Here is a 22,967-nt window from a genome sequence, read left to right on the forward strand (position 1 = left end):
AAGCGTCTGGGGTAAACCATGGAAAGTTCTCTGGGGCCTGAGTGTGTATATATGTACATGTGTGTGTATATATATATATATATATATATATATATATATATATATATATATATATATATATATATATATATATGTGTGTGTGTGTGTGTCTCTGTGTATATATATGTATACGTTGAGATGTATAGGTATGTATATGTGAGTGTGTGGACGTGTATGTATATACATGTGTGTGGGTTGGCCCATGCTTTCGTCTGTTTCCTTGCGCTACCTCGCTAACGCGGGAGACAGCGACAAAGCAAAATAAATAAATGAATAAATAAATAAATGAATATATATATATATATATATATATATATATATATATATATATATATATATATATTTTATTTATTTATTTTGCTTTGTCGCTGTCTCCCGCGTTTGTGAGGTAGCGCAAGGAAACAGACGAAAGAAATGGCCCAACCCATCCCCATACACATGTATATACATACACGTCCACACACGCAAATATACATACCTATACATCTCAATGTACACATATATATACACACACAGACACATACATATATACCCATGCACACAATTCACACTGTCTGCTTTTATTCATTCCCATCGCCATTCCGCCACACATGGAATACCATCCCCCTCCCCCCTCATGTGTGCGAGGTAGCGCTAGGAAAAGGCAACAAAGGCCCCATTCGTTCACACTCAGTCTCTAGCTGTCATGCAATAATGCCCGAAACCACAGCTCCCTTTCCACATCCAGGCCCCACACAACTTTCCATGGTTTACCCCAGACGCTTCACATGCCCTGATTCAATCCACTGACAGCACGTCAACCCCGGTATACCACATCGATCCAATTCACTCTATTCCTTGCCCGCCTTTCACCCTCCTGCATGTTCAGGCCCCGATCGCTCAAAATCTTTTTCACTCCATCTTTCCACCTCCAATTTGGTCTCCCACTTCTCCTGGTTCCCTCCACCTCCGACACATATATCCTCTTGGTCAATCTTTCTCACTCATTCTCTCCATGTGCCCAAACCATTTCAAAACACCCTCTTCTGCTCTTTCAACCACGCTCTTTTTATTTCCACACATCTCTCTTACCCTTACATTACTTACTCGATCAAACCACCTCACACCACACATTGTCCTCAAACATCTCATTTCCAGCACATCCACCCTCCTGCGCACAACTCTATCCATAGCCCACGCCTCGCAACCATACAGCATTGTTGGAACCACTATTCCTTCAAACATACCCGTTTTTGCTTTCCGAGATAATGTTCTCGACTTCCACACATTTTCAAGGCTCCCAGGATTTTCGCCCCCTCACCCACCCTATGATTCACTTCCGCGACCATGGTTCCATCCGCTGCCAGATCCACTCCCAGATATCTAAAACACTTTACTTCCTCCAGTTTTTCTCCATTCAAACTTACCTCCCAATTGACTTGACCCTCAACCCTACTGTACCTAATAATATATATATATATATATATATATATATATATATATATATATATATATATATATATATATATTCCCTGGGGATAGGGGAGAAAGAATACTTCCCACGTATTCCCTGCGTGTCGTAGAAGGCGACTAAAAGGGAAGGGAGCGGGGGGCTGGAAATCCTCCCCTCTCGTTTTTTTTTTTCCAAAAGAAGGAACAGAGGAGAGGTCCAGGTGAGGATATTCCCTCAAAGGCCCAGTCCTCTGTTCTTAACGCTACCTCGCTATCGCGGGAAATAGCGAATAGTATGAAAAAAAAAAAAAAAAAAAATATATATATATATATATATATATATATATAAATATATATATATATATATATATATATATATATATATATATATATATATATATATATATATATATATATATATATATATACTAACTAAAGCCAGTACCCAGTTGACTGACCACCCTTAGGGAGGATGAACAGCTGGGTAGACTGCGGACTGACTGCCTTGACAAGGATCCAAACGGTCAGCAGTGATAACCGATAAACCAAAGAGGTCCAATAAAGTGAACAAATAAGTTTGTGAACTGTAAGTAGTGTTAGATGCCATCATTGTATGTGGCGTAAATGATAAATGAGACGCCTAATTATCCGCGAGTTACGATTAACGATCATGGACACGGTAGCGATTATTAAGGTTATAAATCTCTATCGGTTTACGAGAGGTCGGTGGCCCCGCGCCTGTACTAACATGTCGCTCTTGCTACACAAGAGAAACGTCATGAGCAAGTGATTCACTCGATGGTCGTCCATTGACAATCAGTGATGGATGGTACCAAATTATTACTATCGAATTATTTATCCGATGTTCAGGACATGATTACCAACCTGTTTGTGAAGTGATCGTATCCATCAAGGCTGGGGTCGGGATTGTTACAAAGGAAGTACAGCATGAGGCACGGTACGGCAAGGGAGGAGAGTCACTGGCTCCTTGTTGATCGACCTTACACATACACGCAAAGGAGAGTCACTGTTTCCTTGTTGATCGACCTTACACACACACGCAGAGGAGAGTCACTGTTTCCTTGTTGATCGACCTTACACACACACGCAGAGGAGAGTCACTGGTTCCTTGTTGATCGACCTTACACACACACGCAGAGGAGAGTCACTGTTTCCTTGTTGATCGACCTTACACACACACGCAGAGGAGAGTCACTGTTTCCTTGTTGATCGACCTTACACACACACGCAGAGGAGAATCACTGGTTCCTTGTTGATCGACCTTACACACACACGCAGAAGAGAGTCAGTGGTTCCTTGTTGATCGACCTTACACACACACGCAGAGGAGAGTCACTGTTTCCTTGTTGATCGACCTTACACACACACGCAGAGGAGAGTCACTGGTTCCTTGTTGATCGACCTTACACACACACGCAGAGGTGAGTTACTGGTTCCTTGTTGATCGACCTTACACACACACGCCGAGGAGAGTCACTGGTTCCTTGTTTGATCGACCTTACACACACACGCAGAGGAGAGTCGCTGGTTCCTTGTTGATCGACCTTACACACACACGCAGAGGAGAGTCACTGGTTCCTTGTTGATCGACCTTACACACACACGCAGAGGAGAGTCACTGGTTCCTTGTTGATCGACCTTACACACACATGCAGAGGAGAGTCACTGGTTCCTTGTTGATCGACCTTACTTACACACACACGCAGAGGAGAGTCACTGGTTCCTTGTTGATCGACCTTACACACACACGCAGAGGAGAGTCAGTTTACTTGTTGATCGACCTTACACACACACGCAGAGGAGAGTCACTGGTTCCTAGTTGACCGACCTTACACACACACGCAGAGGAGAGTCACTGGTTCCTTGTTGATCGACCTTACACACACACGCGCACACCTATGTACAAGAAAAGGGACTGGGAACAAGCACTGAACTGCAAACCGGTGTGTAAGTTTCTAGGAAAAGATTATTAGAAAGCAAGTGGATAACCTGCTACAGATGAGAAGTTTCCTAAGTGAGAAACAACATGGTTTTAGGGACAGGTCACGTACAGACGAAGCTTTCAGAGTTTTACGAGTGAGCTCAGTCTTGGACGAAAGGGAAGATTAGGTGAACTGTCGAGGGACGGACGCTCTCTACCATCAGAGAATTAGTCCCTGAATGCTAAGGGACCACCTGGTCTTGATCGTTATGTGGGGGCCTTGAGAATGCAGAAAATGCTGTCCCAGACGCCTTATGTTTTCAGTCTTTCCTAGGGACATTCCCCCGGGCTCCATCAGACCCCGTGATTTAAGGGGAGGTTTTGGAGGGTAGAGAGGCCCACGAAAGAGACAACTTAGGGCCCCCTAAAAGACTAGTTCTTTTATAAGTTTTATCTTTATCATGATTCAGTAAAGCATATTACTAACCAGTGAAAGCTGTTTTCCTCAATTTGGATAGTCTATGCTGTTCTCATTGGACCTCCGGATGTTAGATGCTACAGAGTTAAACTAAAATCATTGTCTAACAAGAAATGCTAAACAATGCTCAATCTAAGTGTTGAGTGTACAGCTTATAGAATATTAAAAAAATATATCATTAGCATCAGTAGAGTGTTCATTTAATGATTATGTATTGAAGCAATAATATCTTTTTCTTGAATAATGTAAAACCTTTATAAAAATGCTGTTTTTTCCCCTAGTGCAGCAATGATTACTCCTGGCAGTATAGTTATAAAATGTAGTTCATGACAGCTCTTTCTGTCAGAAATGAAATTAACTTAGAGATAGGTGGTCCTGAAGGTACAAATTGTTATGTGGTGTTGTTCTCCTGCAGGGGTTGCTGTTGCTGTCAGCGACTTTACAACATGTCAGTGCTGGTGAGTCTCCTGCCTTTTGTTAATTTGTCCCTGGCCTTTCCATGCAGTGCAGTTTATTGTGTTCCTTAATGTAGCTTAGTTAGAACAGGTGATTTAGACTGTTAATGTTTTTTTGTACTGTGACTGGTTTGGCATGGGTGAAACATGTTCCAATCATAGTCATCTTGGTTGAAAAAAAAATGGGTATGAGAAAACGAAAAGATAATAATAAGGACCCCAGTTTGATATAAACATGATATCAGTAAATATTAATGTTTTTAATGCACATATGCATTTCCCACCTAGGTGTGGTAGCATCAAGAATAGACAAACAATGGCCTATTTCTACACATGCACTCCTTGACTGTCATATATAATGTACTGAAACCAGAATTCCCCATTCACAACCAGCTTCACATATTATATCTTCATGGTTAGGTTAGGTTAGGTTAGGTTTGCTATCAGATTAAGCAAAATGATTAGATAAGAGACTGATTGAAGGTAGATACAGAAAGACAGAAATGATCTACATATGGACAGAAGTGAACCTGATGGAATTTGATTGGATCTGTTTAGCATCTTGGGATTGGGAAGCAGTGATCTGCTTAAATTCACTTGTGTCTCTCTGTCTATATCTCTGATGCTTGTTCTCTTTGGGAACTCCCTTGCAAATGTGCAAAATCTACCTGTATCTTTCCTGTCACTCATTTCTCATACTTACATTTCAAAACACTACAGTTCAGCCCTACTATACATAAACTTGTTAGGCATAGCCATACCTTCACTCTGTCCTGGAAACTCCACGTAATGAACATTACAAAATCTGCTTCCCAAAAGTTGGAGATGTTGTATAAGTGGTATTTTTCTTTTTCTTGAGTAACTTCCATTCACACTAGAATTGAGCATTATTTACAGTTCTTAGGAGTAGTCTTCTTCCACCTCTCAAAGCCAAAATGGACACAAAAGCCTTCTGCTTCATTAACTCGCTGGCAGTAACCTCTCGTCAGTCATCCATTTGGTCTGCTGTAATGATGTTACCCTTTCTCTGGTCTGTATGTAGTATTTCATCCTATGCTCTCATGAGTTTTCTGCATGTTTCCAAGCCAGTCAGACTTGACCCTCACTCATGTCATTGGTGATCCCCTCTGACAGCCTGTATGTGGAGACCAGTCATGTCAGGATCAGTTATGATACTACTTCCCTCAGACTCTGAAGCTGTAATTATTTTTTTCTTCTTTTGTGTTTCCCTCTTCCTATAACCTTTTCCCCTTTTAAAATCTGCTCTTCAAACAATTAATTAGCTTATATTAATGTCATTATTCTTGGCCTAACACAACTTATTTTTCTTTTTCATCTGATATGGCCATCGTTATAGCATATTTTGCAAATATGAGTAATTAAATAACAAAGCCTTCCCTAACATGGTGTACATTACCCCACAGCACCAGTGACAGTGTACGAGAATTGCTACCAGGATGATGTGCTAGCACCAGTAATATTCTCAGTGGCTGTGGGGCTGGACTCAGAGGCTAACATTGCTAGTGTATGCCCCACACTCTGCCTCCAACAGGGATTTGCTGCAGCTGCTATCAGTGAAGGCATCCACTGCCTGTGTGGATCAGATAGTGAGTACTATGCTTGACTATATATTTCTCTCCATAAGAATGGAATACATGACTCATAGCCTCTATATTTACATCATATCACAAATAATATAAGATTCTTTCATTATGCATCTTTCCAGTGGTTATAATCACTTGACTTGTAGGAAAAATATAAGATTCATTTATTATTCTTCCTTTCAAATGATTTATGATCACTTGGATTTTGATTAATAAAATTGTTTCTTCGTGTTATATCTTTATTAATGTAAGTACCTTTACGAGAATGTTATGAAATGGTTGTTTACTCACCCTAGAATATTTTGAGACATTCAGTGAGTAATGTATTTATCCTTTTTTTTTTTTTTTTTTTTTTGCTTTGTCGCTGTCTCCCGCGTTTGCGAGGTAGCGCAAGGAAACAGACGAAAGAAATGGCCCAACCCACCCCCATACACATGTATATACATACGTCCACACACGCAAATATACATACCTACACAGCTTTCCATGGTTTACCCCAGACGCTTGACATGCCCTGTTTTAATCCACTGACAGCACGTCAACCCGGGTATACCACATCGATCCATTTCACTCTATTCCTTGCCCTCCTTTCACCCTCCTGCATGTTCAGACCCCGATCACACAAAATCTTTTTCACTCCATCTTTCCACCTCCAATTTGGTCTCCCACTTCTCCTCGTTCCCTCCACCTCCGACACATATATCCTCTTGGTCAATCTTTCCTCACTCATTCTCTCCATGTGCCCAAACCATTTCAAAACACCCTCTTCTGCTCTCTCAACCACGCTCTTTTTATTTCCACACATCTCTCTTACCCTTACGTTACTTACTCGATCAAACCACCTCACACCACATATTGTCCTCAAACATCTCATTTCCAGCACATCCATCCTCCTGCGCACAACTCTATCCATAGCCCACACCTCGCAACCATACAACATTGTTGGAACCACTATTCCTTCAAACATACCCATTTTTGCTTTCCGAGATAATGTTCTCGACTTCCACACATTCTTCAAGGCTCCCAGGATTTTCGCCCCCTCCATCACCCTATGATCCACTTCCGCTTCCATGGTTCCATCCGCTGCCAGATCCACTCCCAGATATCTAAAACACTTTACTTCCTCCAGTTTTTCTCCATTCAAACTTACCTCCCAATTGACTTGACCCCCAACCCTACTGTACCTAATAACCTTGCTCTTATTCACATTTACCCTTAACTTTCTTCTTTCACACACTTTACCAAACTCAGTCACCAGCTTCTGCAGTTTCTCACATGAATCAGCCACCAGCGCTGTATCATCAGCGAACAACAACTGACTCACTTCCCAAGCTCTCTCATCCCCAACAGACTTCATACTTGCCCCTCTTTCCAAAACTCTTGCATTCACCTCCCTAACAACCCCATCCATAAACAAATTAAACAACCATGGAGACATCACACACCCCTGCCGCAAACCTACATTCACTGAGAACCAATCACTTTCCTCTCTTCCTACATGTACACATGCCTTACATCCTCGATAAAAACTTTTCACTGCTTCTAACAACTTGCCTCCCACACCATATATTCTTAATACCTTCCACAGAGCATCTCTATCAACTCTATCATGTACCTTCTCCAGATCCATAAATGCTACATACAAATCCATTTGCTTTTCTAAGTATTTCTCACATACATTCTTCAAAGCAAACACCTGATCCACACATCCTCTACCACTTCTGAAACCACACTGCTCTTCCCCAATCTGATGCTCTGTACATGCCTTCACCCTCTCAATCAATACCCTCCCATATAATTTACCAGGAATACTCAACAAACTTATATCCTTTTATCCAGTATTAAAAAACCCTCAAAAGTTGACAGGGCTTTGAAGGTGAAGCAAAATTTGGGGTTTAACATTATGATACAAAAACTGATATAAACAGCATTCCATGGGTGCCAAGAATTCATTTATAATCACTATTATAAGATGATATTTGTTATATTTCATCTACTTTTATTGAATGGATGTAGCCGAGATAATTAATGTGCTTTCAAAGGAGATTAGTTTTGAAATTCTCAAGTGCGAGTTCATGAATTTATTATGATTTGTTTTAAGTCTAGTAAGAGAAAGTAGCTAGTTAGATGTTCATTTTGCACTTGCTGTTGGACTTTTGAAATGTAAATTGAAATAATGATTTTATAGATTAAACAGTATTTGTTATAGTTAGGCTGAGTGATGATGATATTCTGAATAGCTGTAAGACTATGTTTATTGTGGAGAGCTATACTGCTGACTGCCATAGGGACTGATGTTTAGAGAGAGGAAGTACCATGTTATATCCTATTACATATTTGTAGTGCTTTGTGCAAAGAGATCTTCAAAAAGTCATTAGTTTCAAATTGTCTGCACATCCACAGTATATCTGTTTGAGTGACTTATGTAACACACTGTATCAGCTGTTTTTGATATTCACTCCTGCACTACATACAGCTGTATCTAATGACATCTGCAAATAAGCTTTTCCTTTTTCTTATATATGTATAATGATATTATGTTCATAGATTAATCTTCAGTATTTCATTTATATACTCACCTTATACTCTAATTAATGTTGATTACTAAGTCCAGGTAGATATCATATATTGATTATGTAACCATTGCCACCCATGCCATCACACTGTCAGTCACTCAAGCATTTGTGAAATTGTCCCATTTTTTCTTATTTTCTCTGATGATTTGTGTTGAAAATATGATATAATAAGAAAATACGATATAAGATTATTCACTTTTTTGTCCTTTATTCATACTGCTAATTGCACTAACTAACAAACCAGGAATCAACAGAACTTGTGAAAATCCTACTTATGCATAATGCAGCTATGGTCAGTTACATGTTGACGATAATTTGCCAGGCCTCTCCTTTTCCATGTACTACAAAAAAAGAAATGAGAAGGTATTCAAGATTCACATTATAATGGAGCAAATGTGTATGCGATTACTTATTTTTTCACTGTTGGGAGGGATTTTCCACCCATAGGTCCCCATGTCTTGAACATTCTCTTCCTATCATAGAACTTCCTAGATTTATGTTCAGACTCCTATGTGTGTATTGGTGGGTAGATCAAGAAATTTCATAATGTAGTACACAAAAGATAAAGAAAGATTGTTTTAAACTTTAACTTTTATATTTTCACTGTTCAGTATATGACTTGTTTGTAAACTTGTTTGGTTCTAGAAGATTTTAAATCACTCCATAAGGCATATTTTTCCTTATGCATGGAAGTACCACCCATTTTTCTTAGGTCTGTTCTTTATCTACTTTACCAGAAAATACTGATCCAGTTGCCCAGTCTAGTCATCCTTATTTACACCTTTCGTATAGTGAACAGCACTACTGTGGACTTCCATGTTTATTTCCAATTCTCCCCAGCTGGATCCTGAATTTGACTCAGTATCGTGTTATTTCTTTGACAGTACCTCTGTTGCTGTGAGTTTATCCCAAGTCTTTGTTATTCCCTGGTACTCCCTCTTCATCCTAATCAACATTCACTATAACTAAGCCAAAAAATGAAAAAAAATTGAATATTCTTCTTTGAGGAAGTTACATAGTGTATCACTATGCTGAAAAGAGTTCTTGTAATGTTTGGCTCCCTAGTGAATGCTGGGTTAGGTTTTGGTGTTTGTTTTTTAATTTTTCAGTTTTACCTGTATATTGCAGATAATCTCTGTGGGAGGGAACAAAGTACACATGTTAGAGGACCTGTTTCCAAATTGATTGAGGTGACCAGCAGAGCACCACAGGATTTGGTTTTGGGACCATTACTCCTCTTGATCTTCCTAACAACATGCCTGAAAGTATGGAACCCTGCCTGAATATGTTTGCAGATGATGCAACAGTCATAGGTGAAGTGAAAAGTGAGGAGGATTACATGAGCTTACAAAGAGACGTAATCAGACTCCAAAATGGGTCTGAATTGTTGTTGATGAAAATCAGCCACAGCATAATGTAAAGTAATGAGGATGGGACAGAGCAAGATATGGCCTCAAAATGATTATTATTTAGTAAGAAATAAGCTTTAGGATTCTGTGAGAAGAACTTGAGAGTTGACATTGTCCCTAGACTGTCACCAGAGTCCCCTGTTGTGAGAACAGTAAATGAGACAAACTGCTTCCGTAGATGGCTGAGGAAATATTTAGCAAGCTATTCATGTCCAATTTGGTCAGCTTACCAAAGGATGCACAAAGAGCTCATAGAGAAGGTCCTCAAGAGGTCTAATGGATGATACCAGAATTAACAGAGCTAAGGTGCAGGGAAAGGCTGGAGGCTTTAGGTTTATCCACCTAGGAAGAGAGCGGACTGAGGAGCAACTTTATTAAACTTTTAAGCTTTTAAAAAGATCTATAATATGGACATTGGACAGTTCTTCCAGAGGTGTAAGGATAGATTAGCCAAGTGACATTACATGAAATTAAGTAAGAAATAATGATGTAAGGAAATACTTTTATAGTACAAGAACGGTAGGTAAAGGGAACAGACTGACTGAGGACATGGTTAATGCAGACAGCATACATAGATTTAAGAGGTTGTATGATAACAGAGAATATTCAAGAGATGGGGCTCCATGAGTGTAAGGTTGCTTCCCCATCCAGTACAAATAGGTAATAACCACTTAAATTTACTTTTACCTATTAATTTCATGTTGATTAGTTAACATAACATCTAAAATTTTGAACATCCATGTATGAAATCAAATGGAGTTAACTTTCAAACCTTTTATGGCATTTGTCTGTCAGTGGTGGCAGTGACAGCGCTTGCTACTGGCAACTGTGAGCTGTCATGTGATGATGCCTCCCCTTGTGGCTCCATTGACTCCTCCATGTTAGCAACGTTCTCCACTGGTGGAGGAAGTCCAGCCTTTACGATGACTGCCATCAATGATGTAAGTCATCCCTGATAGTTTAGGCCTTTTTGAGCTGGTAGTAATGGATAACCTAGGCCTTCTCTAGTTGATAGTGGGAGTAGCTTAGGCCTTTGGCTGGTGATATAGAGCTGGTAGTAATGGATAACCTAGGCCTTCTCTAGCTGATAGTGGGAGTAGCTTAGGCCTTTGGCTGGTGATAGGATGCAGTAGTGTAGGCCCTCTGTAGCTGCTTGTAGGGTTGTGTAGGCCTTTTCTGAGAGGTCATAGGATAATATAGTCCTTATTTACCTTTTAGGTGTGGATGTTGGGATAATTTAAGCCTTCTGTGGATGCTTGTAGGATAGGCCTTGCCTCTTGTGGCTGGTAGTTGGGTGGTTTAGGCCTTTTCAGTCTGGTAGTGAAATCACCTAGGTCTTATTTGGCTGGTAATGGGGTAATCTATGTCTTCTCTTTGTTGGTAGGGTAATTTAGGCCTTCACTAGCTATTATTGGGGTAGTCTGGGCCTTTGTTGGTTTGTAGTGGGAGTAGTTTGGGACTTCTTAGGCTGACATTGGGGTAATTTAGGTCTTTTTTGGCCTGCATTGTGGCACTATTGTAACCAGTTAGGTTAAGAGTTGCTACTATGTGGTATAGGCTCAAAATTGGAAAATGTTTTGAATTTCAGTACTTTTAGGGATAGTCTAGCTTTCTTAAGAAACCAAGTCTCACCATGCCTTCTCATGGTGACCTTGTTCATCTCCATCAGGACAGTATTAGTTTTTTGAATACAGAACACTTGAAGTGTGCTGGAGTTTTAGTTTTCCAGACAGTTTTGGAGCCTAGCTGCCTCTGAGAAACACTTGCACTGGAGTTGCCCTTTGCTATTAGCTTGTCAAGGGTGAAGCACAAGAGGCTAAGAATTGGCACTGGAGTCTGCCAGTTATGTTGGAGAGTAAAATGGATGAGCAATTGAGGGTGATGGTACTGAATGTGAAAGTGATGACTGGTGACAGTAAAAGAAGGAAGCTTTTGGAGGAATTTGACAATCATAGTTTGGATGTGCTAGGGATTTGGGAAACCATATCTTTTGGGCAGGTGTATGGTGTGAAAATGGAAATGATGAATACAGGTTGTAGGAGGGTGTGAAAGGAGGAGTGGTATGGACAGGAGTGAATGAAAATTATCAAGGAAGAGGAAAAGAAGGATTTTCAATTGTACTATCACCAAGAGTGTGGGAGGGTGTTACAGGGAATGGATAGTTACAAAATCAGTAGGAAAACAGTAGTATGAATAACTCTGGCTCATTAAAGGAGTAGGATGAGTACATGTGTGTTTTTGTTTTTTTTACCATTGCTGTTAAAAGTTGTAGGATTTTTAATGCGTTAATAGGGTACCTTAGAGTAGTAGGAATAATTTGTGCATGGTAGGGTCTTTGTTTTGTTCTGTTGCTTTTTGAATGGTAGCGTAGGTTGAGTGGAGGTTTGGGTGGGATCTTTGATTGTTTTTGTGTGAATGGCTTCTGCATGTCCTGATGTCTGAGTAAACCTTTATATGCAGTGAACATAATACAATTGAGGGCACTTGTTACACAGTATGACAGATAAGTGTTTCTTGGGTATTTGGGTGCCTATATGATCCATGAATAATGTTTCTGACACCAGTTTGCATTGATAGTTAGGATGATGAGTAAATGTTTGTGAATGTGTAAAATGCTTTGGTGTGACCCATAGTCCAGCATATTGGCTGGAGACAGCTCAAGGGTGTGCTTTGCATAGGAGTTGGCATGAGGTTGTATGCCTTGTGAGTTGCTAGCAGATACACATTGTACAAGGGCCTGTGGCTACTCTTTTTCCTGCTGCAGCTTGTTTTCTTTCATGGGTCTACTTCCTTCCAACAGTGCTGCTACAAGCAGGTGGAACCTAGTAGTAATCTTATCTCCACACAGCAATTTTATTCGTATCATTTAGCTTTCTTGTTCTTATCACATAGCTGCCATATGCAGATAAAATTTTCATTGTGGTCATAAGTTATTAAATGTATATTGGTGTACCATAACTTGAACCAGCATTAATTTTGTCTTGTCCAGCCTTATTTCTGAAAATCTAGCCCAGCCTAGTTCCCATAACCTGCTTAACATGAGAAACCATAACTGGCCTATTTTGCAAGTATTAAGTTTCCATATCCCTGTTTAGTAATAGTTCTGTCGTGCACTAGGATTATTCCCCATCATTGGGAGTAATAATAGTCTTCATAACCTGGCTTCCCAAAAGATGGCTGAATGCTGATTCCCAAGACTTTTTAACCTTACGCATGCTATCTTTCCTCACATCCACAGAACACAGGCATCACACTGACATTGCAACCTGAGGCTGCTGGTGCGACTTTCTTGGTGGATCTGAACTATGGAGCACCACCATCTTATATCACTACCAGTAATGTTATTGCTGACCCCTTCCTGGTGCCTGGCTTCTATGAGATCACTGGTAAGAGTGGCATGAGAAAATGGCATCCACAGGGATGGAATGGTGAAAAGAAAAGGGGGAATATGATAATATACATCATTGGAGATGTATGGTATGGGCATACCTCTTCTTTAGTGTTTCCATTGAGCAAGGGTACCCGTAATCTGAAATCTTAAAGTTGAAGGCCTACCATGGATAATTGGCATCTTAATGGATGAGAGACAGTAAGAAACTGAGAGAACAAAAGTTGAGATGGGAAGAGTGTTCAGAAAAGTCCAAAATTCTTGTTTTCCTTTGTCTGTATGGTCATAATCATGTATTTTTTAATTAGATTTTTTTCTTTTTTTTCCATATTTGATAATTTACAGTCATATACATGTTTATAGTTGCCCCAGTTCTCCAGCCATATCCGTGGAGTGAATTGAGACATATATCATCTTTCATCTGTGCTGAACCATAATTTCACCAAAATTTTCTTTCAGTACTTATATCTTTATCTCTTTTTTTTTTTAATGATTTTTGGTCATATGCCAGACAAGATATGAGAGATTGCTCTGTTTTCCAATCGCTGTCCCTGGAACAGTCCAACATACATTCTGTTTTTCATATGTGCTTAGCTGTAGTTTTACTGTAATCTTTTTTTAGTATTCACATATCTTTTTTCATACTTAATCGCTGTGTCCCTTGTTAGCAAAGTAGCACCAGGACAGATAAAGAAAGGCTGCATCCTTTATCTCATTTTCATGTTTAATTTACATTTATTTACATTTATGCACATATTTTTTTTTTTGATAATCCGTAATCATGCAGATGACAAATTGTTGCCTCATCTGTGAAACAGTCCAAGATGTATATAATCCTCTGTGCATTTAATTTTTTTCTCTCTCCTTTTCATTTGCCCATTTATGTTTTTTTTCACTCTCCTTTTCATGAATTGTTTATGGTTATTTACCTACTTGTGGCACATGGCTGTCTTAGTTTTCCAGCCTCATTCTTGGAGCATTTTGAGATGTATATCTTCTTTCATCTGTTCTAAGCCATAATTTGATATGAAATTCATTTTGATATTTACATTTCACACTTATACATTAGTTCATTATTATAGCCATATACGTATGTATGGCAGATGGCTGCTCAGTTCTCCAACCTTATCTTTGAACAGTCCAAGAAGGCACATCTTTTATCTGTGCTAAGCCATAGTTTTATCATAATTTTCTTTTTTAGTAATTACATTTACATTCATGTGTATACATGTGTATGTAGGTGGGTTACATTTGCATTCATGTATGTACATGTGTATGTGAGTGGGTTGGGCCATCCTTGTCTGTTTTCTTGCACCACCTCGCTAAAGTGAGAGATGGCAGTTAAGTATAATAATGATAATTTTTTTTCTTACTATTTGCCATTTCCTGCATGAGCAAGGTAGCATTAAGAACAGAGGACTGTACCATAGAGGGAATATTCTCACTTGGCCCCTTCTCTGTTCCTTCTTTTGGAAAATTAAAGATAAGAGGGGAGGATTTCCAGCCCCCCACTCCCTCCCCTTTTAGTCACCTTCAGAGACACACAGGGAATACGTGGGAAGTAGTCTTTCTCCCCTATTCCCAGGGATAAGATAATAATGATAATATGAATGATAATAACAATATAATAATAAAATTTTTTGCTTGTTTTCACTTATTCTGCAATCAGTCACTTCCATCATTGTGTCAATTAGAACTTGTGTATACACCTCTCATGGTTTGCTTATCAACTTATTTCCTATGTAAGTGACTGTTGGAACAATAATAGCGTTCACCCAGTCCTCAGGCACAACCCTCTGTTTCCATGCTAAATTACATATCAAATGTGTTCACTCTACCACACTTTTTCCTCCATACTTCAGTATTTCACCTGTAAACCAATCCACTCCAGGTTCCTTTCTTATCTTCAACCTCATCATTGCCCTCTTTACCTTCCTTCTTGCTTCAAGCCCCTGGACATGATTTAATAACTTCTGTCTCATCTTTAACCACAATCATCAATTCTGCAAAGTACCCTCTCTATCTTCCTTTCACTTCCTCCTCTTCTTTTAGCACTCCTTCCTTACTTCTCACATAAACATTTTTACTCTTACTTCCACCTCTTTCTTTTTTAACCTCCTTCCAGTTTAATTTCTTATTTTCCTTAAACTTTAGTTTCAACTTTCTTACAAATTCTTCTTATACTCGCTCTCTGCTTTCTTCCATTAGCTTCCCTCCCCATTTACACATCTTATATTCTTCCATCCTTCTTTGCTGAATTTCCTCTGGTACATTTCGTTCAAACAATTCACCATATGCCTTTTTCTTCTCTTCCACAGCATTTCTGATCTTATCGATAAACCATGCATTTCCTATTTTATTTTTATATCTCACAACCTTGTATCTAATTGCTAATTTTACAGTCTATCTGTAATCAATTTAAACACCTCATTTACACATCCCTCTAAACTTTTGGTCACCCTACTTTCATACTCCTTGCATTCTTTCTGATTCATCATCTCACTTGTCAACACTACCTCTCCATTCTTCCTTACACTGTACGTCCTCTTCTCTCCGATTCTTACCCCCACAAGAATTGCAAATTGGTTAGAGTCTTCGAAGAAACCTCCCACAACTCTAGCATTCAGCACAGCCTTTCTCAACCTTTTATCTACAGCCATATTGTCAGTAAAACCTTTTTGCTCTTCTCTTCCATCATTTTTTATTCATGCGTACTTGTAAATCATCTTGTGTTGAAAGATGATGTTTGTAAGGAATAAACTATATTCTACACAGACATCCACAAGATAACTTTCATTTTCATTTACTCTAGGCTCCCCCCATTTACCATTTATCTCACCAATTTTATTTTATCCCACCTTCACATTCATATTATTCATAATGAAAACCTTTCTTTCCTTTTGTCATTTATACATTCAAATTTCTCCAGAAACACTTCATTTCTTTGTTAGCTTGCATAATTTCATATTGACTGGTGCATGTACACATAACCATGGATACTTCACAGTTCCAATCTCTCCTTTCACCCACACTATTCTTGATCCATTCCATTCATGCTCTGTGATGCCCTTCTATACTCCCAATGATAGTGCAATTGCACATCCTTTTTCTATTCTTCCCTGATAATTTCAGTTCATTTCTCTTCATACCACTCCTCCCTCCACATCCTCCCACAGCTTGCATTTATCATTTTCACTTCATACACCCTGCCCAAGGATATGGGTTTCCCCAATCCCCAGCACATCCAAAATATAACTTTTAAATGTCACCACAAGCTCCCTCCTTTAAACCTCACCACAGTCATCCCATTTACATTTGGAGCCATCATCCTCAGTTGCTTGTCCGTTTTGATCAATCGCATGAGTGGCAGACTTCAGTGCCATTTCATAGCATTTTGTGCCTCACCCTTGACAGGCCAGTGGCAGAAGGCAGCTCCAGCACAGTGTTAGTCAAAAAGACTAAAACCTCAGCATACTTCACTCTTATTTTTTGTTATGATGCTTGGTTGCTCTGTGTTTGCAAATGATCAGCAAAACATTCTTCAAGTTTTACAGATTTCCGTTTCATTTTACTTATACTGACAGCAGGATGTGCAAGCAGAGTGCTACTTCTCTGCTGAAGGTAGATGGAAATGATGTAGAAAATTACTATGAAACAAACTGCAATTTTAGGAAGGTTTTTGAAATTATTTGATATGGTAGAGGGAGGATTAGTAGCAGATATCAGATTTTGCTTTACATATGGCCCTCTTAATCTTTTGCAGTTCCTCTGAATTAAAAAAAAATCTTTTGCCCTGATGGAGTTGGGCAATGTCTCTTCCTTCTGTTCCACCCCTAAGGGTGTAATATCATTGTCACCATGGGAGGGCAGGATGAAACTTGGATACTTCTGAAAACTAGTGTGTCTCCTTAACACACTGAAATTTTCTGAACTTGAAAGCCCATACTGCAGTAGCAGTGCCTCCTCCCCTCATTGATGATGATACTACCTGTTGATAGTTATGCTAGATGTAGATTAGATGAGGTAAATTGAGGCCTTTACCATCCAGGTTTAGTTTTAATAAATGGAAATATCCTTCTCAATCAGATATAAAGTACTTATTATTGTAGAGATAGTTTTATGATGCATTTGCTGATCTATCATTGAAAATTTATGATTGATGCATATAAGTGTACAGTATTTACATTGTTGCTGTATTGTTTTGTTTTCATCTCTTTACCCACAAGGTAGATAATTTTTACCTAAGTTTGAATAAGACATGATGATTGTTGAATACATAGTATTTTATGACTAATAATCCATTATATATTCTTCTAGATTGAATTTTTACCCTTCAGTAAAGTGGATAGGCAGAAAGTGTACATATTATATTAGAAATCACTCCTTATTTTAGGTAAATTTTCACGTAAAATTGAGTAAAGAAAATATGATTTAGTATACATTATTCATGCTTTTGGATTAGTTTTGGCCCCACAGTGAAATAATTGGGTTAATATTATGCACTTTACTGAAAAAGCTTTTTCCACAGTTTTTGACAACTCATTTTTTCTGTATGATTAGGTTTCTGAGGAGGTCGAATGCCAGATATGGAGACCTCATGATTTTCATATGATCAAAAAGTGAATAATTTCAGATTAGTAATTTAATTTTTTTGATGCGGGGAATAACACTTGATATTTTATGATACACACAAAGAGATAATTGTGTTTGATCATACACATTTCATTCTGGAGTCAACTGGGGATCAGTATATCAAATAAGAGAGTTTGGGTTTTAGTCTAGTGCTGATGACTGCATTCCTCAAGGCTTAACCATCAACACATAGGATGCAGGGTGATTTTTTTTAGACATTCTTTGAGAATAGTTTGTCATGACTGGAAGCATGATATGTAATGTGGTTGCCATTAGAGAGAAATGGCATTACTCGACAGACAAGATGAGCAGTGACTGATGTGCAAGCTGTGCCTTTAGGCAAAATCTTATCATAGGTAGTCCTGGGTACATAAGTAGTCTTTCTCTTAAATAAGTAGATGGGTTGATATGTAAACAGGTATGTCAATAAAAAGTTGTAACTGATAAATTTTTACAGTTATGAGCATGATTGAAGGGACTCCGATGACTCATTCCAAGTTTGCCAACCTTACCCAGGTTATGACACCAAGTGTGGATAGAGTGGGATGCCCAATCGTAAGTAGAATTAATGTAGATGATATCTTTAGTGGTGATGTTTATTTTTAGAGAAGTTGACTAACTCTGCAGACTCAGCAGAAACTATATATAAAATACAACCTTTATGTTGAAGATTTTTTTGTCAGGGTCAAGTTGGCATAGGCAGATGTATGCCCTAGTCAAGACCAGCATGGATCTGATGAATATATATATATATATCATTATATATATCCCTGGGGATAGGGGAGAAAGAATACTTATCACGTATTCCCTGCGTGTCGTAGAGGGCGACTAAAAGGGAAGGGAGTGGGGGGCTGGAAATCCTCCCCTCTCGTTTTTTAATTTTCCAAAAGAAGGAACAGAGAAGGGAGCCAAGTGAGGATATTCCCTCAAAGGCTCAGTCTTCTGTTCTTAACGCTACCTCGTCAATGCGGGAAATGGCGAATAGTATGAAAAAAAAAATATCATTATTATCATCTATAACCTAACGACAATTTTCATTGTTTCGATAACTTCTAGGCTGTACTGCAGTCCTTTGAAGTGAGAAGTTCTGTGATGAAATTGTTCTCCTTTTCAACCAGTGGTTATGATAAGACCTTACTGAAGGCGACTTTTCCCTTGTAGTGTGCCCACTTGTGGGTGGAGTCAAATGGCTTTGTTGGAAATTAAATGCAGTATGAGAAGGGTTGATTGAGTAAGAAATGATAAGGTAAGAGAGTTTTAATGGTAATAAGAGTATGGTTGAGAGAGTTGAAGAGGATATGCTGAAATGGTTTGGACATAAAAAGAGAATGGGTGAGGAAAGTTTAACAATCAGGATATGTGTGTCTGAAGTGGAGAGGTCAAGGAGAAGGAAAAAATCCAATTGGAGATAAAAAGGATGGAGTCAAAAGACTTAGCCATAGCAGCCTGACCATCCAGGAGGGCGTAAGGGGGATAGAGTAGATTAGAGTAAATGGGTTACACAGGAGGCAGTATGCTATCAGTGGATTGAACCAGGACAGAGAAGTGGCATATGAAATAGTGGGGGAAAGCAACAGAAAGGTCTGTAGGGCCTTTTTGTAATTACTTATTTGTGCTCTACTATCATACAACCTTTCTAATAGGCTCTCTGCACTGATCATGCCATAGACTCTCTGGTCCATTCATCCATCACTCTTATACTATAAAAGTATTTCTTTACATCCCCTTGAACATATTTTTCCTTAATTTTATGCTATTTCTATGGTTGCTCTATTGCTTCATCTCGTTTAGAACTGTTTACTATACACATCATTGAACTCTTTTAAAAACTTAAGGGTTGTGATCAGGTCACCCCTCACTCCTCTTTCTTATAAGGTGGGTAAATTTAATGCTATCAGCCTTTCCCTGTAACTTAGTTCTCTTAAACCTGATTCCATCTTTTTGCCCTTCTCTGGACCTTCTCTGTTATTCTTTGTACTTTGGTAGTTGCAGTGACCAAACCTGAGAAGCATATTCTAGTTTTGGCTTCAGTAAGGACATAAATAGCTTGCTAGATATTTCCTTATCCACATTCTTAAAGGCTGTTCTAATATTTCCCAGCTGACATTTTGTCTCTCTAACCATTTTTTTTATATAGAACTCTGGCTGCAGGTTAAGTCCTTCTCACATGCAGAATTTTGTGGTCTGCAGTTTCTTGCTATGTTCTATTCTCATTACTTTATGTTTGCTTGGGTTGAATTTCACCAACCATGTTTTAGAACAAGTTTGGAGTCTGCGTAGGTCCACCTGTAAGCTGATGCAATCCCCCTTGCTCTTCAGTTCCCTCATGACTTTTGCATCATCTGCAAACATATTCAGGTAGGATTCCATACCTGTAGGCAAGTCATTTACATAAATCAAGGAGAAAAATGGACCCTGAGCCAATCCCTGTGGAACTCTGCTGGTCAGCTCAACCCACTTGGAAAAGGCTTCTCTAACATGTATCTGTCGTGTACCCCTACTGAGATAATCAGTCCATTGAGGGAGTTTCCCCCATATACCTGTCCACAGGAGGCATTGGTTTTGGTACATTATACATGACAAATAGGGAGTGGATTGGAATGAATGAGGTCTTTTCTTTGTCTGTTCCTGGTGCTACACTGCTAATACAGGAAATGACGAACAAGCATGAAAGAAATAGAGTGAATTGCAACAATATGTATACTGGGGTCAACATGCTGTCAATGGACTGAACCAGGACATGTGAAACATCTGGGGTGAAACATCTGGGGTAAACCATAGAAAGGTCTGTGGGGCCTAGATGTGGATAGGGAGCTGTGGTTTCAGTGCATTACACATGACAGCTAGATAATGAATGTGACTAGATGTGTCCTCTCTTCTTTTGTTTCTTGGTGTTACCTCACTGATGCATGGGGTAGTTATGCTGTTTTCTGTGGGGAGGGGTGACCCCAGGAATGGATGAAGGCAAGCAAGTATGAATATGTACATGTGTACATATGTATGTACATATATATTCATATTTTTTCATACATGTTCGCCATTTCCCATGTTTCCAAGATAGCATTAAAAACAGAGGACTGAGCCTTAGAAGGAATATCCTCACTTGGCCCCCTTCTCTTTTCCTTCTTGTGGAAAAGTAAAACAAAACAGGAGGGGAGGATTTCCAGCCCCCTGCTCCCTCCCCTTTTAGTCGCCTTCTACGACACGCGGAATATATGGGAAGTATTCTTTCTCCCCTATCCCTATGGATATAGACAGGGTTTAACAGAGGAGGGTGGATGTATTGGAAATGAGATGTTTGAGGACAATATGTGGTGTGAGGTGGTTTGATGAAGTAAGTAATGAATGAGATGTGTGGAAATAAAAAGAGTTTAGTTGAGAGAGCAGAAGAGGGTGTGTTGAAGTGATTTTGACATATGGAGAGAATGAGTGAAGAAAGATTAACAAAGAGGATATATGTGTCAGAGGTGGAGGGAACAAGGAGAGACCAAATTGGAGGTAGAAGGAAGGAGGGAAAAAGATTTTGAGCGATCAGGGCCTGAACATACAGGAGAGTGAAAGGCATGCAAGGAATAGAGTGAATTGGATTGATGTGGTATATCGGGGTAGAAATGCTGTTACTGGACTGAACCAGGCATGTAAAACATTGGGGTAAACCATGGTAAGGTGTGTGGGGCCTGGATGTGGATAGGGAGCTGTTGTTTCAGTGCATCACACATGACAGCTAGAGACTGAGTATGAATGAATGTGGCCATTTTTCGTCTGTTTTCCTGTTGCTCTCTTGCTGAAGCAGGGGGTAGCGATGCTATTTGCTGTGGCGCAGGGTAGCACCAGGAATGGATACAGGCAAGCAAGGATGAATATTTACATATGTAAATATTTACATATTTACATATGTATGTCTGTGTATGTGTATATAATGTAAATGTACATATGATGATATATATATGTATATGTATGTATATATATATATATATATATATAAATATATATATATATATATATATATATATATATATATATATATATATATATATATATATATATATATATATATATATATCTTTCTTTCTTTCTTTCTTTTAAACTATTCGCCATTTCCTGCATTAGCGAGGTAGCGTTAAGAACAGAGGACTGGGCCTTTTTTGGAATATCCTCACCTGGCCCCCTCTGTTCCTTCTTTTGGAAAATTGAAAAAAAAAAACGAGAGGGGAGGATTTCCAGCCCCCCGCTCCCTCCCCTTTTAGTCGCCTTCTACGACACGCAGGGAATACGTGGGAAGTATTCTTAATCCCCTATCCCCAGGGATATATATATATATATATATATATATATATATATATATATATATATATATATATATATATATATATATATATATATATCCCGGAAAGCAAAAATGGGTATGTTTGAAGGAATAGTAGTTCCAACAATGTTGTATGGTTGCAAGGCGTGGGCTATGGATAGAGTTGTGCGCAGGAGGATGGATGTGCTGGAAATGAGATGTTTGAGGACAATGTGTGGTGTGAGGTGGTTTGATCGAGTAAGTAACGTAAGGGTAAGAGAGATGTGTGGAAATAAAAAGAGCGTGGTTGAGAGAGCAGAAGAGGGTGTTTTGAAATGGTTTGGGCACATGGAGAGAATGAGTGAGGAAAGATTGACCAAGAGGATATATGTGTCGGAGGTGGAGGGAACGAGGAGAAGAGGGAGACCAAATTGGAGGTGGAAAGATGGAGTGAAAAGGATTTTGTGTGATCGGGGCCTGAACATGCAGGAGGGTGAAAGGAGGGCAAGGAATAGAGTGAATTGGAGCGATGTGGTATACAGGGGTTGACGTGCTGTCAGTGGATTTGAATCAAGGCATGTGAAGCGTCCGGGGTAAACCATGGAAAGCTGTGTAGGTATGTATATTTGCGTGTGTGGACGTGTGTATGTACATGTGTATGGGGGGGGTTGGGCCATTTCTTTCGTCTGTTTCCTTGCGCTACCTCGCAAACGCGGGAGACAGCGACA

General features: G+C 39.1%; 1 protein-coding gene across 1 annotated transcript in view; it reads left to right on the top strand.

The window, feature by feature from the left end:
* The first annotated feature begins 4,262 nt into the window (after positions 1-4,262).
* The window catches only part of LOC139766169 (polycystin-1-like), a 303,003-nt gene continuing 284,298 nt past the window's right edge, over positions 4,263-22,967 (top strand). Inside the window, exons 1-5 of the mRNA XM_071694439.1 lie at positions 4,263-4,348; positions 5,770-5,952; positions 10,730-10,875; positions 13,173-13,320; positions 18,412-18,509. Coding sequence (XP_071550540.1) covers position 5,952; positions 10,730-10,875; positions 13,173-13,320; positions 18,412-18,509 — 393 coding nt within the window. The 5' untranslated portion in view covers positions 4,263-4,348; positions 5,770-5,951. The remainder of the gene's footprint in view (positions 4,349-5,769; positions 5,953-10,729; positions 10,876-13,172; positions 13,321-18,411; positions 18,510-22,967) is intronic.

The sequence above is a fragment of the Panulirus ornatus genome, chromosome 57 (assembly GCF_036320965.1).
Source record: "Panulirus ornatus isolate Po-2019 chromosome 57, ASM3632096v1, whole genome shotgun sequence".
Lineage (NCBI taxonomy): Eukaryota > Metazoa > Arthropoda > Malacostraca > Decapoda > Palinuridae > Panulirus > Panulirus ornatus.